Here is a 13404-nt window from a genome sequence, read left to right as displayed (position 1 = left end):
AGAGGAGGAGGAAGGGGGGGAGAGGAGGAGGAAGGGGGGGAGAGGAGGAGGAAGGGGGGGAGAGGAGGAGGAAGGGGGGGAGAGGAGGAGGAAGGGGGGGAGAGGAGGAGGAAGGGGGGGAGAGGAGGAGGAAGGGGGGGGAGAGGAGGAGGAAGGGGGGGGAGAGGAGGAGGAAGGGGGGGGAGAGGAGGAGGAAGGGGGGGGAGAGGAGGAGGAAGGGGGGAGAGGAGGAGGAAGGGGGGGAGAGGAGGAGGAAGGGGGGGAGAGGAGGAGGAAGGGGGGGAGAGGAGGAGGAAGGGGGGGAGAGGAGGAGGAAGGGGGGGAGAGGAGGAGGAAGGGGGGGAGAGGAGGAGGAAGGGGGGGAGAGGAGGAGGAAGGGGGGAGAGGAGGAGGAAGGGGGGGGAGAGGAGGAGGAAGGGGGGGGAGAGGAGGAGGAAGGGGGGGGAGAGGAGGAGGAAGGGGGGGAGAGGAGGAGGAAGGGGGGGAGAGGAGGAGGAAGGGGGGGAGAGGAGGAGGAAGGGGGGAGAGGAGGAGGAAGGGGGGAGAGGAGGAGGAAGGGGGGAGAGGAGGAGGAAGGGGGGGAGAGGAGGAGGAAGGGGGGGGAGAGGAGGAGGAAGGGGGGGGGAGAGGAGGAGGAAGGGGGGGAGAGGAGGAGGAAGGGGGGGAGAGGAGGAGGAAGGGGGGGAGAGGAGGAGGAAGGGGGGGAGAGGAGGAAGGGGGTGAGAGGAGGAGGAAGGGGGGAGAGGAGGAGGAAGGGGGGGAGAGGAGGAGGAAGGGGGGGAGAGGAGGAGGAAGGGGGGGAGAGGAGGAGGAAGGGGGGGAGAGGAGGAGGAAGGGGGGGTGAGGAGGAGGAAGGGGGGGAGAGGAGGAGGAAGGGGGGGAGAGGAGGAGGAAGGGGGGGAGAGGAGGAGGAAGGGGGAGAGAGGAGGAGGAAGGGGGAGAGAGGAGGAGGAAGGGGGGGAGAGGAGGAGGAAGGGGGGGGAGAGGAGGAGGAAGGGGGGGAGAGGAGGAGGAAGGGGGGGAGAGGAGGAGGAAGGGGGGGAGAGGAGGAGGAGGAAGGGGGGGGAGAGGTGGAGGAAGGGGGGGGAGGAGGAGGAAGGGGGGTGAGGATGAGGAAGGGGGGGAGAGGAGGAGGAAGGGGGGGAGAGGAGGAGGAAGGGGGGGAGAGGAGGAGGAAGGGGGGGAGAGGAGGAGGAAGGGGGGAGAGGAGGAGGAAGGGGGGGAGAGGAGGAGGAAGGGGGGGAGAGGAGGAGGAAGGGGGGAGAGAGGAGGTGGAAGGGGGGGGGAGAAAAAAAATAATATTTGCATCATCCTCTTGTTTTCCTGTGCAATTAAATTAGAATTACTGCTGTAAAATAAAATAAAAGATCTTATAAGCAACCATATAAACAATATTTGTCGCACAAAGATTAAAATAAAGTAAACGTGAGAAGTGAATTATACCTGAGACACATAACCAGGCGGCACAAATATAGGAGGCATGGACCCATTTGGCGACATCATGGGAACATGTGCTGGACCTATACAACAGAATAAAAGGAAAGGTTAATGGGAATCTGTCAGCAGGTTTTTGTTATGTAATCTGAGAGCAGCATGATGTAAGTGGCGGAGACTGATTCCAGTGATGTTACTGTGTACACTGTATATTGACAAAAAAAGGCTAATCACTGGTGTGGGTGGGTTACACAGAGCAGCTGAATAGCAGCCATGAGACACCTAGTCCTGTATTGATAATCACCTGCTGATAAAATACTGAATTTAAATTGAAACAACAGCACAACCTAGGGATACTGGTGGCAAGGGGGTCTCGCATAATGCGGCTCTTTAGATTGAAATAGCAAAAGTCTTTTATTAGATTGTCTTTAACATGAGCACTGGAGGCACAATAAAACAGCGATGACAAACTGGGGTATTACATCAGCAATGTATCACTGCTATGAAAAGAAAAAGGGGGCTCACATTTAATGCACTTAAAAATGGAAAATCCCTTCCCTATCCTGACCTGAAAATGATGTTGTATACACACATATAGTATAATTAAATATATAGTTTTATGTAGAAAACCCATCAGTGGTTAAGTGACATCACTATACATCTCAGTATCCGATAAAGGGCGGCAGTGCTGATAACCAGGGCTGCAGTTCCAGGAAGTTCTTACATATCAAGACTTGTGGTCGGTCTATAGACGACGTCTCATTTATTCCAATGCACAAGAGCGAAAACCCCAGGAGTGTAGAGTGTGAATGTGCAGTCACAACGCTTACCTGGGATACACTGAAAGTGTCCATCTTCTGTGCGGATGGTGAAGGTCTCCCCGGGGTTCACTTGCACCACAATCACCTGCAAATAAAGAGGCTGTTTGGAAGAGTTCGGGTTTTTACCATTGTCAATAATATATGACTTTCAATATATTGATAAGACTGGAAAAACAAGGCAGCTTTCTTCTAGAATCAGCGTCACAACTGTCCATAGGTTGAATATTTATTTATTTTTTACGAACAGCTTATAATGGTCTGAGTTGATTTTTGGGGTTGGATAACCTCATGAAGTTATCTGTCTAGATGGAATCATAAGAGAAACTGGCCAGAAACAATAGGGGGAGATTCTAAAAAGTTAGAGACATGCCCCGAGGTTTCTACAGTTTATCCAACTCTGATTTAGCAGAACAGTCCTACAAATTCTTGCCGTTACATGGCCTACAAGCTCCCGGAAGGAATAATTGGTGACTGATCTTCGAGTAACACTTGAGTACTGCCAAGAAAACATCTGAATCAATTGAAGTTATTTAAAAGATCAAAGAAATGACCAAGTACCAAGTGACTGATAAGTTCCAGCACCGGTATCATGGTCTGATAGTTTTTCTTAAAAGAATGTAAATGTAAACCTGAAGCTCACCAGAGAGCACAAGGCCCGGTAACCCAACGTATCCAGCGGTGGATGTACCAAGAGACCATTCTATTCTACTGCAGTCTCTTTTTTATGAATCCCGGCAAATATTTACCAATCATAAACCGCCTATTAATTTGCATTAATTTAAAGCAAAAGAAAATCAATGATGGTCACTAAAAATGGTGGAAAGAATCACCTGCTCCGATGGCTCATTTATTTCTACTGGCCCGCAAGAGTGAGAGAAGGACAGAAGAAAGGAAAGAGCGAAAAGTGGGGCTATTGGGGTCAGAAGTTAAAGGAGTTGTCCAGTGAAAATAATATATCACCTATCCACAAGATAGGTAATCTCTTAACCGTTGAGACCTACACAGATCAGTAGAATGGGGCACTTTTATCCCTGGTAGAATGGAGCAGCAGTGCGCATGATCGACCTCCTGAAGAGGCTGCTGAGCACTGAATGTATGGAGCGGTGGTCAGACATCCAGCAGCTCTGCTTTGTAATGAGGATACAAATTTTCAGTTCTGATAATCAGTGCCAGTGCCAGTCCCGGTCCAAGCTGTCGGAGCCCCACGGATCAGTATGTTATTACCCATATTATGGATAGGTGATAAAAACAAGATACCCTAAAACAAGATTCATTTAGACCTTCAAGCTGCCAGGGGATCCCCGACAGTCATCCAATGCCCAGAAAGATGGCATATGCTTTCCAAGCTCAGGACACCGAGAAGGGAGACAAGAGAGCCCCACCGAGAAGAGAGACAAGAGAGCCCCACCGAGAAGAGAGACAAGAGAGCCCCACCGAGAAGGGAGACAAGAGAGCCCCACCGAGAAGGGAGACAAGAGAGCCCCACCGAGAAGGGAGACAAGAGAGCCCCACCGAGAAGGGAGACAAGAGAGCCCCACCGAGAAGGGAGACAAGAGAGCCCCACCGAGAAGGGAGACAAGAGAGCCCCACCGAGAAGGGAGACAAGAGAGCCCCACCGAGAAGGGAGACAAGAGAGCCCCACCGAGAAGGGAGACAAGAGAGCCCCACCGAGAAGGGAGACCAGAGAGCCCCACCGAGAAGGGAGACCAGAGAGCCCCACCGAGAAGGGAGACCAGAGAGCCCCACCGAGAAGGGAGACAAGAGAGCCCCACCGAGAAGGGAGACCAGAGAGCCCCACCGAGAAGGGAGACAAGCGAGCCCCACCGAGAAGGGAGACAAGAGAGCCCCACCGAGAAGAGAGACAAGAGAGCCCCACCGAGAAGAGAGACAAGAGAGACAAGAGAGCCCCACCGAGAAGAGAGACAAGAGAGCCCCACCGAGAAGGGAGACAAGAGAGCCCCACCGAGAAGGGAGACAAGAGAGCCCCACCGAGAAGGGAGACAAGAGAGCCCCACCGAGAAGGGAGACAAGAGAGCCCCACCGAGAAGGGAGACCAGAGAGCCCCACCGAGAAGGGAGACCAGAGAGCCCCACCGAGAAGGGAGACAAGAGAGCCCCACCGAGAAGGGAGACAAGAGAGCCCCACCGAGAAGAGAGACAAGAGAGCCCCACCGAGAAGAGAGACAAGAGAGACAAGAGAGCCCCACCGAGAAGAGAGACAAGAGAGCCCCACCGAGAAGAGAGACAAGAGAGCCCCACCGAGAAGAGAGACAAGAGAGCCCCACCGAGAAGAGAGACAAGAGCCCCACCGAGAAGAGAGACGAGAGAGCCCCACCGAGAAGGGAGACAAGAGAGCCCCACCGAGAAGGGAGACAAGAGAGCCCCACCGAGAAGAGAGACGAGAGAGCCCCACCGAGAAGAGAGACAAGAGAGCCCCACCGAGAAGAGAGACAAGAGAGCCCCACCGAGAAGAGAGACAAGAGAGCCCCACCGAGAAGAGAGACAAGAGAGCCCCACCGAGAAGAGAGACAAGAGAGCCCCACCGAGAAGAGAGACAAGAGAGCCCCACCGAGAAGAGAGACAAGAGAGCCCCACCGAGAATAGAGACAAGAGCCCCACCGAGAAGGGAGACCTGAGAGCCCCACCGAGAATAGAGACAAGAGCCCCACCGAGAATAGAGACAAGAGCCCCACCGAGAAGAGAGACAAGAGCCCCACCGAGAAGAGAGACAAGAGCCCCACCGAGAAGAGAGACAAGAGCCCCACCGAGAAGAGAGACAAACTTATCCCTGCAACATCAGTACTTGAAATGGTGGACAATTGTGATTGGGAAATATGAGCAGATCCTAACGGATAAGACACCAGCACAACATTACCCAGCACCGCGTCAGCTAAACATATAACAATTAAGATTTACTTGCACTCTTTTAAGATATGTTTTTAATTAAAATACAAAATGATCAAAATTCTACTTTTCAGCCATTAGAGAAGTTGTGTAACATCAGATAACGGACAGCAGTTGAGAAGTCCAAGAATGATAAATTGGTATTACACATATGATGACAATACATTGACCACAAGCTATTTCAGAACAAAAGCTCAAATATATCATGACCACGCTGCTGACAATCATCCTGTCATGACTAGGTGGTTACATAGTGACTCACAGCAACATGCATCTGAGAAGTACTCATATCACTCCATGATATCCTGGGAGCTTTCCAATTATTGAATAAAGGGGGTGCAGCCCCAGGTTAAAAGGGGCATTCATATCTTCAAGATCCTGTCCCAAATATGTAGTAGGTGTGATAATAATAGCAAATCATCAAATAGAAATGTAGTATAGTTCTCCTGATATAGCCATGTCTCTTAGCTCATGTGTAGGGCATTGCAGCTTATATATCTTTACTTACAGCCACTTATATAGTGACAGTGAGTTGCTCATGATTGTAACCGTAGATGCCTAAGCTGCAATGCCCTGCACATGAGGTAAGAGACATGGCTATAAATCGGGTGGACTATACTACATTTCTAAGAGGGTCATTAGGCAACAGCTATGATTGTTGTTTTCAGTATCACTAGGGGCTGGGGTGGGAAAGTGGTTGAACTTTATAGGGGTTGTCTAGTCACATAATTATGGCATCTACGAGAAATGGCATGAATAGATATAGATCCCACCTATGAGGGGTTACTATGACCGCTTTCAAATTCCTCTTCAGTCACACCGGCCACAGGAGCAGTCAGTATGTGGGGATCAGGGGCATACCCTGTGGATATGTGCAATACTTGAGACTTCTTATACAACCTTGTTAAAAAATTAACCTGGCCAACACATTATGACGATCCTTTTTGGCCAACAGCTATCTACATCTTCAGAATTATATGTAAATCGGTTGAACATGAATGTTTGGTTTCATTAAAAGGGTTGTCCACTACTAGGACCCCTTTCTGATTCTATATTACCCCCAGGTAAAATAAAAAAGCCTGCACTCCCCTCCTGTACCAGCAGTGTTGTGGTCCGCGTTCCTGTGACAAAACTCAAGCCCCGAGTTCAATCAGTGCAGATTTCTCTCTCCCCGCCTTCGGACCAAACGAGCAATCAACAGGAAGTGAGCGCACTTCCTGTTGACTAACTCCTTTGGTCCAAAGGTGGGAAGACAGAAACCGGCGCTGATTGAACGTGGGACTCGCGTGGTGTCACAATATCATTTGATCCCTGAGAACACAAATCGCGGCACCGGTACAGGAAGGGAGTATAGGCTTTTCTATTTTACCTAGGGGAAACATGAAATCAGAAGGGGGTTGTCCTAGTAGTGGACAACCCCTTTAAAACGTAACAAATAAAAAGGTGCCATACATCTGATGCTACTTTCCCACTTCAGTCATTTTCCATCAGTCACAATGCGTTGCCTTGAGAAAATACGGTATCCTGCAAAATAATTTGCAGGATTCAGTTTTTTCCACATAGACTTGTAAGGACGACGGATTACGACTGATGGCCTTGCGTTGCATCTGCTGATCGTGGAATGACTGACCGTCGGGTGGAAGTAACTGACATGTTTTTTGGAGCGTCCGCAGTATTCCGTTGCAATCCGTCAAGATGTATAATGGTTGTCTATGGTGCAGGATTCCGCTATAATCCCTTGGCACGACGGAATCCAGTGCTGGATTCCGTCAAGTTCTACTGAGCATGCCCAGCATGTCTGCCACTCCCATTGGGCTGTCCCAAAAACAAACGGATCACGACGGATCCGTCAAAAAAAGGATGCACAATGGATGTAACGGATCAGTTATTTCACAGGATTCCTGTGAACGGAACCCTGTGAAATAACACATCCGTTGCGAGCTAAAAATCGCAACGACGGACCTGGCGGATTTGAAACGACTGAAGTGTGACTAGGTTCACATTTCCGTTGTTTTGCATCAGTCACATGCGTTGCTTGACGCATGTGACTGATGCGTTGTACAACGGATGACAAAGAACAGAATTCATTGTCGGACTCCGTTGTGTGCGGGGGGCGGAGTGTAAGGTGGGTGGAGCCGAGCGGGGCCGTGGCGCTGAGGACGTCAGTGCCGCAGTCTGCATGGCTGGGGACAGGTGTGTGTGTGTGTGTGTGTGTGTACGTACATGCAGAGTGCGGGAGGGGGCGGAGCCGAGCGGGGAAGTGTCAGGCTCTCTGCACAGCCAGGGTAAATATCGGGTATAAGCAAAGCACTTTTTGCTTGGTTATCCGATATTTACCTTGGTTACCAGCATACACCGCTTAGCGCTGGCTCCCTGCACACGTAACCACTGTAAATATCGGGTAACTAACCAAAGCGCATTGCTTGGTTACCCGATGTGTATCCTGGTTACGGGTGCAGGGAGCCAGAGAGAGCATGCGCAGCAAAATCCTATTGATTGCGCTGCTCAAAAACCGTTACAGGCTGCATTGCTCCCGCCCGGCGGTCAATTAAAAAATGACTGACCGCGACGCAGCGGATGCAACGCAGCATCATCAGTCACAATACGTCACTAATAGAAGTCTATGGGGAAAAACTGGATTCCTGCAAAATATTTTGCAGGATACCGTAATTCCTTAAGGTGACGGATTGTGACTGAAGCAAAACAACGGAAGTGTGAACTTAGCCTTAGATAGCTGTCAGCCAGACACTTGCTCGTCCACCCTCATACACACAGACTTAGTTGGACAGAGAATGCTATGTTCTCAGTGGGGAGTAATGAGCGCAAATGTCCTATGAAAATAAAAAGGATTCATTTCTATAGAAGATGTAGTCATCAAAACACCACGGTCACCTTAAAAGGGAACTTGTCACAATGAAACTGCGTCCAATCTGCAGGCACCATGTTATAGAGCAAGGGGAGCAGAGTAGACAGATATATAGTTTTATGAGTAAAGATTCAGTATAATCTGTGTTGTCATCATTTAATCCTCTGCTCTTTCTGGGATTTTTGGTCCAGTGGGCGGTCCCATCAGTGACTGACAGCCTCCCTTGTATAAGTGTGGATAGAGAGATAACTGTCAGCCACAGAAAGGACCACCCACTAGACCAAAGATCCCAGAAAAAGCAGAGGATTAAACTAGGAAAACATGGGCTATACTGAATCTTTTATTTCTCGCAACTCTATATATCAATCCACTCGGCTCCCCCTGCTCTATAACATGATGACAGCTTCCCTTTAAGCCAACGCCAGACTTCTTTCCCGTGGGAACAAAGGCCATTGGCAAACAGGCCTCGCCCATGCACTTCTATCCCTGTCTAAAACGGTCTCTGGGTGACCAGCTTCTGCTGTAAAATACCAGTAGAAAAAAGAAAGCTGGAATGTATATTTTAGGTACTTTACATGAAATAGTAGGAAACTGCAGGAGCAATGATATCTAATTAGCGGTAGAATCAACATAAAAATATATAAAGAAAACCGGGAAATCTTCCAGCAATAACCCCCTTATCTGTTCCCTGAGGTCATCTGCAATTCTACGACCGGCAGCAGGAAATATGCCAGACATATGTGCACAAATAATCTGACTTCAGCCCTATTCAAAGGAACCTAGTGCAGGAACCGCAGGGGTGGGGCATGAGAGGAAATCAAGCCACACCCAAGACAGTGACTGAACTCCGCCCCCACGGAACCTGCATTAGGCAAAACAAGATGGGGGATGACGTGTGAAGCAAAATGCACCAGCACTCCAATAAATTATCAAATAGGAAAAAGTCTCGCCCTACTATGTGATAGTATAGTTGTGCTATGAGGGATGCAGTGGAATAATCCACATAAATAAAAATCCTTTGACACTGAAGATAAGAAAATTTTACGTTCAAGTATTCCTAAAATTACCGTACTTATCTTCAGGGGCAAAGGATTTCTAATTATTTGGGGCAATCAAAGGCATTAAAGAAAAGTTACATACATGAGTGCGCCAAAATTATTCTGCCTTTGAGACTTTTTGAAAAACATTTGAAGGGTGTCTAACCAATAGGCATTCTAAAATGGGGGTCCAGCTGATAGTTGGCAACTCGGCAATTATTTAAATCGGGGAAACGCGGCAATGGTGCAACCACTGAAGCTTCTTTAATGTTTACATAGATTTACAGCAATATATATTATATGTACACACAGTCATGGACAAAAGTGTTAGCACCCTTGAAGTTGTTCCAGAAAATGTAAGTATTTCCCTCAGAATATGAATAATACACGTCCTACATTGCCCCTCTCAATAATGCACCCTCTACACCGCCCCTCTCCATAATACACTCTCTACACCACCCCTCTCTATAATCTCTCTCCCACATTGCCTCTATGGCACATAGCCTCTTGGTATAATATCCCCCCACACACACTGCCACTCTGTATAATATCTCTCCCACACACACTGCCTCTCTGTGAGCACATCCTGGCCCTTAATAAAGCTAAGTAATTACCATCGACCCGACCGGGCCCCCCTCTTCACCGGGCCCCATACACCAGTCGTGTCCTAATGGCAACCCTGCCCACCGATATAATATCAATAGTCTATACCAGAGGTCACAAACCTCGAGAGCCACATTCACCTTTGAAAGAGCATTGTGAGCCACATTTAGCTCTGAGACACGGTCGTGAGCTACATCCAGCTCCTGCCACCCTCACCATATAATGAAAGCCAAAGCTCTTGCACGATAATCACACTGAGGCAGTATACCAAGATACAGGTGTTCCTAACTTATCCCATTTCGATCTGCTCTTCTAGTTGGGGGGGGTACTCAGAAAAGTCACCATCTGGTGATCTGCTTTTCATAGCCGTTTATGCACCAAGCTAGCAGACAGCCGCAAGCCACACAATAGGTAGGAGAGCCAAAAGTGGCTCCTGAGCCACCGGTTGGTGACCCCTGGTCTATACCAAGAAAAGGTCATCATATTTTAAAAGATTGAATAGCCTCTATTATGGCCGAATATTAACGTCCGTGAAACACGGTCCGTGTGTGGAATATGATGTGCAGACCGGCCACTGGTCTCCCAAACCGAATTTATCAACTTCATAGTCATATATGACACTTAAATTCAGATCGGAGGCCAGGCCATACATTGTGGTCCTAGCATGGACATCTGAAGTTGGCCAAAGGCTACCACAATTGGAGTGTTCCCCAAGAACCAGCTCTTTACTCTCAGCCAGAAGCTCTGCACACAAACAGATGTAAGTTTTGACCTGCGTCTCGTTGATACCCCGAGCACAGAGCATGAACTTTCAAAGTAAATAAGTGCATATACCAGATGCGATGATACACAGTTATCTGCACCTGCAGATCATTATAGCGGGCCTTGCCAGACTGTCAGGGGGTAGGAGGCCTCAAGTCCCATGGAGAACGACTGAGAAGTCCAAATTTTGGGTTAACGCTAGTTCTTCTCGCCTGCACTCCTGCGTTCTCCAATACAAGGTGAGACAGGTCCTGGCCACGAGGCCTCACGATGGAAAAACGATGTACGACTCATCCTTTCCGAAAAAAAACTGTATTTCTGGTTTTTAGCAGCTGCTGGTTGCTAAGTGTGGCCCGTCTGTCACAGGCGGGTATTTCAGAGAAATGCTGAACAATTAGAAGCTTATTTCAGCTGGACTCTTGCGCAACTGGAGGCTTCAAAAACAAGAAAACATCTGTTTCACAGTTGCAGAGGAGCAATTTGTCCATTCGAGCTGCCAATGAGAGTTTATTTGCGTGGAAATTCATTTCAGGCTCGCTCGTACAATCAGCAGTCTTCTTTTTTTTAGATAAAAAATTAAAAAAAAATGTAAAATAAAAATTTCTGACAAAGAAGAATTAGAGAGTCGGATTCGAGCTATAAATTTCAACAATGTTACTGCGAGATTTATGGCATTGTTCCTGGCTGCCGCTACCCACATGTAATTAGTGGCGTGAAGTCATGGAAAATATTAACGAGGGAGCCAATACAAGCAGAGTCCTCAGACATCATTCCCCATTACAGCTCAGAAAGGGAATGACGTCTTAAAGGGAAAGTGCAAAACCGGCTAAGCCGGGGGGAAAAAAATGGCTAACCGACTGCTTGATAGATGCCAGGTTAATTATCATGCCAATAAACCCAATGAGGACCAAATAACATCATCATTAAGTTATAAACTGTCAGCACAATATGACTGCTCAAACCAAGCATGTGCGCTCAGTGGTCACTTGGACGGCTGAGACGTTCAGTGCACTTTTCTATCTACCAGTTCTTCAGCGATGTGGTCCCTATAAATTCAGAGCAGGCTTGAACCGCTTGGCCACACCATGGGTGCACAAAGCTCCTGTGCTTGGTTTGAACAGTCATTGTAACAGCATCTGTCCAAAAAGAGAGATCAGCACTCAAAAGTCCATAAAAATTTCTAAGGTGAATATGCTAAAAGGTACAAAAGGCATAGAATGAGCAAAAGGCAATGCGTTTCTGTCCTACTTGGACCATAGTCAATGCCTTCAGGCGTTAAAGGGAACCTGTCACCAAATTTGGTGACTAAGCTGTGGCCACCATCAGTGAGCTCTTACATACAGGGTGGGCCATAAGTATGGATACACCCTGCGTGGGCCTTAAGTATGCATACACCCTGATAAAGTAAAGTTGAATTCAAAATGGCAGCTTTGCAGATGGCCGCCACGGGCGTCACCCGGCCTTAAATGTTTTGCCCCTCCCATATACTAATATGCCACAAACGGTAAGGTGATATCAGGGTATATCCATACTTATGGCCCACCCTGTACAGCATTCTAGAATGTAAAATAAATACTCTTATAATACTCACCTGGGGGGGCGGTATGGTCTGATGGGTGTCATTGGTCTCCGGTCTGGCGCCTCCTCTCTGCAGTGTCCTCCTTCTTCTGAGGCCCATGTGCATGAAAAGTCCTTCATCATCCACGCTGGCCGCCATTGCGATCCTGCGTAGTCGCACTTTGATCTGCCCTGCTCAGGGAAGATCAAAGTATAATAGTGCGCATGTGCGGGTGGTCCTTAACCTTTCCTCGTGCCTGCGCATTACAGTAGTGTGATCCACCCTCAGCAGGACAGAACAAAGTGTGCCTGTGCAGGACCGCAATGCCGGCACGTGTGAATGACGCAGGACAAGTCATCCACAGTGGGCTGGATAGAAGGAGGAAGGCGATTGCTGAAGAGAGGAGGAGCCGGACCGAGAGCAGCGACACCCATCGGACCGGACTGCACCCAAGGTGAGTATATTAAATATGTTCTTTATGGTCTACACAGCGGCCTGGGCTCTTATATACAGCATTCTAGCATGTTGTATATAGGGGCTCACTGGTGGTGGCCGCAGATTATAGGTTGACAGGTTCCCTTTAACTAAGGTCCAAGTAGGACAGAAACACATTCCCTTTTGCTCTTTCTATGCCTTAGTATCTTTTAGCCTATTCACCGTGGACATTGTTATGGACTTTTCAGTACTGATCTCTCTTTTTGGACATTTACTGTTGGACCGTTTGGATCTTGTACTCGGCAGGTGAGCCGATTACATCTCCCTTCTTCTAAGTATTGTAATAGTACCCTGTAAATCAAATATTCGGCTACTTGTGTGGAGTTGCACGATTTGGCCGGGGCCATAAAGGGACTACTGCGATCCTCGCATGACACTCTGCTGACGCTGGCAGCACAGCGGGAGCCGAGTGTAATGCGAGTGTCACTGCGACTGAGGTCCTATCGGACCACAGCTGCGGGGGGCGGGCCGGCACTGAGGAGGGGCGGGCTGGCACTGAGGAGGAGAAGGAAGAATTTATCTCCCTCTCTCCTCCGTTGCCGGCTATTTCCATTCTCGCCCTGCACTTGCGGAACATCAGTGTATGCGAGTGCAGTGCGTTGTTTTTCTTGCCCCATAGACTTGAATGGGTGCGAGAGAAAGCGGATCGCATTAAGCCTGCTTTACACGTTGCAATTTCGCATATGATATCGTATGCGATTTGCAACGCCCCCATCGTATGTGCGGCATGTTCAATTTGTTGAATGTGCCGCACAAACGATTAACCCCCGTCACACGTACTTGCCCGTCCATACGACCTCGATGTGGGCGGCGAACGTCCACTTCCTGGAGTGGGAGGGACGTTCGGCGTCACATCGACGTCACGCGGCAGGCGGCCAATAGAAGCGGAGGGGCGAAGATGAGCGGGATGTAAACATCCCGCCCA

At 48.8% G+C, this 13404-nt stretch overlaps 1 protein-coding gene across 1 annotated transcript in view; it reads right to left on the bottom strand.

Annotated features, from left to right (window-relative positions):
• Nucleotides 1–13404, bottom strand: part of LOC142251165 (fibronectin type-III domain-containing protein 3A-like) — a 184852-nt gene that overhangs the window by 100937 nt on the left and 70511 nt on the right. Inside the window, 2 exon segments of the mRNA XM_075323707.1 lie at nucleotides 1444–1520; nucleotides 2265–2340. Of these exon segments, the coding sequence (XP_075179822.1) occupies nucleotides 1444–1520; nucleotides 2265–2340 (153 nt within the window).

Source organism: Anomaloglossus baeobatrachus, chromosome 9 (genome assembly GCF_048569485.1).
Source record: "Anomaloglossus baeobatrachus isolate aAnoBae1 chromosome 9, aAnoBae1.hap1, whole genome shotgun sequence".
Classification (NCBI taxonomy): domain Eukaryota; kingdom Metazoa; phylum Chordata; class Amphibia; order Anura; family Aromobatidae; genus Anomaloglossus; species Anomaloglossus baeobatrachus.
The sequence above is the reverse complement of the archived record's forward strand: the minus strand, read 5'-3'. Positions and strand labels throughout refer to the sequence as shown.